Source organism: Azolla caroliniana, unplaced genomic scaffold (assembly GCF_043228905.1).
Source record: "Azolla caroliniana isolate FFs.n. ecotype wild unplaced genomic scaffold, voAzoCaro1.0.p SCAF_13, whole genome shotgun sequence".
Classification (NCBI taxonomy): domain Eukaryota; kingdom Viridiplantae; phylum Streptophyta; class Polypodiopsida; order Salviniales; family Salviniaceae; genus Azolla; species Azolla caroliniana.
Window position 1 is genome coordinate 11203092 of NW_028230448.1, and position 3168 is coordinate 11206259.

The 3168-nt window shown below is 39.0% G+C and overlaps 1 protein-coding gene across 1 annotated transcript; it reads right to left on the reverse strand.

Annotated features, from left to right (window-relative positions):
- Positions 1-464: 464 nt before the first annotated feature.
- On the reverse strand, positions 465-2759 carry LOC147856102 (uncharacterized). The gene has a single exon (XM_087329725.1). The coding sequence runs from the start codon at positions 2197-2199 to the stop codon at positions 670-672; it is 1530 nt and encodes a 509-aa protein (XP_087185851.1). The 5' UTR covers positions 2200-2759; the 3' UTR covers positions 465-669.
- Positions 2760-3168: the final 409 nt, after the last annotated feature.

Sequence of the window (3168 nt, forward strand, 5' to 3'; positions counted from 1 at the left end):
AGTACTGCATCCAACTTTCACCAAATAGCAGCCTCTCTTCGTGACTCTCGATACAAGAGTTGTGGAAGACACAACATAATTTCAACAATTATGCGTGTTGGTGTTGTGTAAGTTGAGGATCACCATTCATGTCTCTTTATGCATCTAATGGGTAGCATAGACCACAATTTTGATTTAGAAACCTTCCTTGATGCAACAGTTTTTTTGGCCCCGTCTCTGATTCACTAGTGAACCTATTTATAAACATCCTCAAACTAAAAGGCAAATCATTGGATGAATAATCCAATAAACACCAATGTGATCTTTAACTGGCTAACGTAACATTTCCCACTATGATAAAAAATTTAAATACAATGGTAAATAAAGTACATTCCAAATGTTGGCACTCATCATGTAATACATTTAATTCACACATTAAATAATGAAAAGAAAAACAGGGTAGCCACAATTCAGACATTAAATAATGAATGCAAAATAAGACTGGCTTTATTAGTACATCCTCAATGATCCTTCCAGAAACGTATACTCTAATGCCTAATGCCATTCATAGATCGACTTGCAACCTCGTTTACCAAGATAGGAATCATAATGCTCTTGCAAAGAAAAGTTTACTGTTTACCCAATTCTTTACAAACACATCAGGGTTGCTAATGAGATGGCAAAGCAAACTTAAACATCCTTGTTAGGGTCTTGAATATGTGAATCTCGTTCACGGATAAGGCTCTCTCTTCTTCGCAAAGTATGCAGAGCTTGTTGGAAGCGTCTCACACTAGATATACAACCTTTCTCCATCAGGTTGTCTAGGAAAGGCTTCGCTTCTCCCAATCTATTTGCTTTGCTTAGAGCTTCTAGAAGCAAAAGAAATGTGCTGTCATCCACGAAGATACGCTTCTCCGTCACATACTTACACACTTGGAGAGCCTCATCTATCATACCTATCATGGTCAATTGTTTCAATAACACTACACAAAATGCACCCTCAGCTTCAATCCCTTCCCTCTGCATCTCATTGAAAAGATTATATGCATCTTTATATCTATTTTGCTTACAAAGAAGAGATATAATAGAGCCATAACAAGCAAGTATCGGTCGACACCCTTTCTTTTCCATTTCCAAAAAGAGTTTTTTGGCTTCATCTGCTTTTCCTTGTCTACATCGACCTCGTATCATCGTGGCATATGTGAAAGCATTAGGAAAACACAATCCAGAGAATATTCGTTTCTCTAGTTCTGCTGCAGACTCCATATTACCACTTCTAAAGAAACTCTCAAGGAGAGCATTGCAAACACTTGTACTGATAATACCAGATTTCTCAAACCTTTCTTGAAACAAAGCTTTTACTTGGTCGGTATGGCCGGCCCTACAAAGTCCATATGCAACTATACTTGTCGTGACCTCGTTAGGTTGCCAGCCATCTCTCCTCATTCTATCAAACATATCGAGAGCATCTAACACTTTTCCCTGCTTTAGGTAGATGCTCATAATGGTATGATATGTGGTTTGATGAGGTCGGAATCCATACTTTTGCATAGAATCGCATACTTCCAATGCTTCCTGACATCTATTTGCTTTGGCATAGGCCACACTTACATAATTGAAATAATGTGGCTTCAAACTAGCATTCTGCTCAATCATAGCATCAAGCAGTTTATGTGCTTTATCAACCTCTCCAGCATTACAAAGACTATGGATTCTCTTCGAATAGGCGATAGAGTGTGGAGGGCTAAGCCAACTCTCACCCATCAAGTCTCTTAGAAGCTCGTCTGAAGCTTGATGCAATGCAATGGCACCTTTGCTTTGTAGAAGTTTATCTGAATCTCGGCATAACACTGTCGCAGCTTTGCTCTGTATACCTTCATCCAAAGGTTGGCCTAATGCAATTATTTCTTCTGTCTGTAGAAGCTCATCTGAACCATGTTGTAATGAAATTACCCCTTCACTTCTTAATACCTTATTGGAGTCTTCGTTCAACGCAATTTTTCCCTTTCTTTCTAGATCCTTAGAGGGCCCAATTGTTGCTAACGCCTCATTGATCAGGCCATCAATCCGCTTTTCATCATTATTAATTTCCACCTCCTGGTTTAAAGAAACAGGGACACAAAAGCGGCGTGCGCTTATGATGCACAAAGTGTAGTTAAAGCAAAAACACTTCTTCTTGATAAGCATCAATCTTCTTAACAATATGGGGATAGTGGCCATTAAAGATGTGGTTTAATTTGTTGATAATGATCTCTTCCACAACCACATCATGTGATTGAGACCTCAAACAAGATCCATCTGTCTGATATTTTGGTTTATTGATAACCATGTCTTGCAAAGGATCATGGCCGCAAATTCTCTTCATACGTGGTCCTTATGACCAGAGGATAGGTATGAGATGGATGTGTTTAAAACCCTAAAATTTAGGCTCATAACCCTTAGCATGTGTTATATAATCATGAGGAGTGATTTCATGAGACGTATTTAAAACCAAAAACTCCTGATATGTGATTCTTATCAGGCATGAAATGTGTAAGGACTAAAACCCTCCATTTTTTAGAACTGTGGGGGACGTTGTGGAAGGTTCTAACACCCTAAAACCTTCATATCTGTTTCTAATTACTTCAAAGGGAGGTACGGCGTGCGTAAATACCGAAACCTGAACCCTACAATCGAAAGAATCAGCCCAAAACTAGGCCCTAAACCCTAAACCCCAAGCCCTACTACCAGGGCATTCCACTTCTCGTCTAGAGGATCTTCTTAACTCTTTCTGAAGCACAAAACCTGGAAAAAGAAGGACAGGAAAGCTTCCCATTAAAAAAAAAGAGCCGTGACACGATCATTTTGCAGGGTTAGAAAGAACAAAACAAGAAAACAAGAGGAAGAGGAGGAGGCAGTGAGTCAAAAAGGGCTCACCTGAAAATCGATTATCCATACATACGCGGAAGAGAGCTGTGGAGAAGAAGAAGAAGAAGAAGAAGAAGAAGAGAGCTGTTTCATTCAATGAACTTGTAAGAAAGAAAGAAAGGGGAGTGAGAGTGGGTCACATATGTAAATAAGAATTCATGTACATACATACATGCATATATATATATATATGTATATATATATATATATAGTACATATGTGTGGGTTAAACCTTGTGATCTGGTGTGATGTGGTGTGGTCGGGACGGACACAACACGCAAA

Bases quoted from the DNA above. Each gene is read 5' to 3' on its own strand.
- LOC147856102 (XM_087329725.1), bottom strand. From the start codon at position 2,199: ATGGCCACTATCCCCATATTGTTAAGAAGATTGATGCTTATCAAGAAG.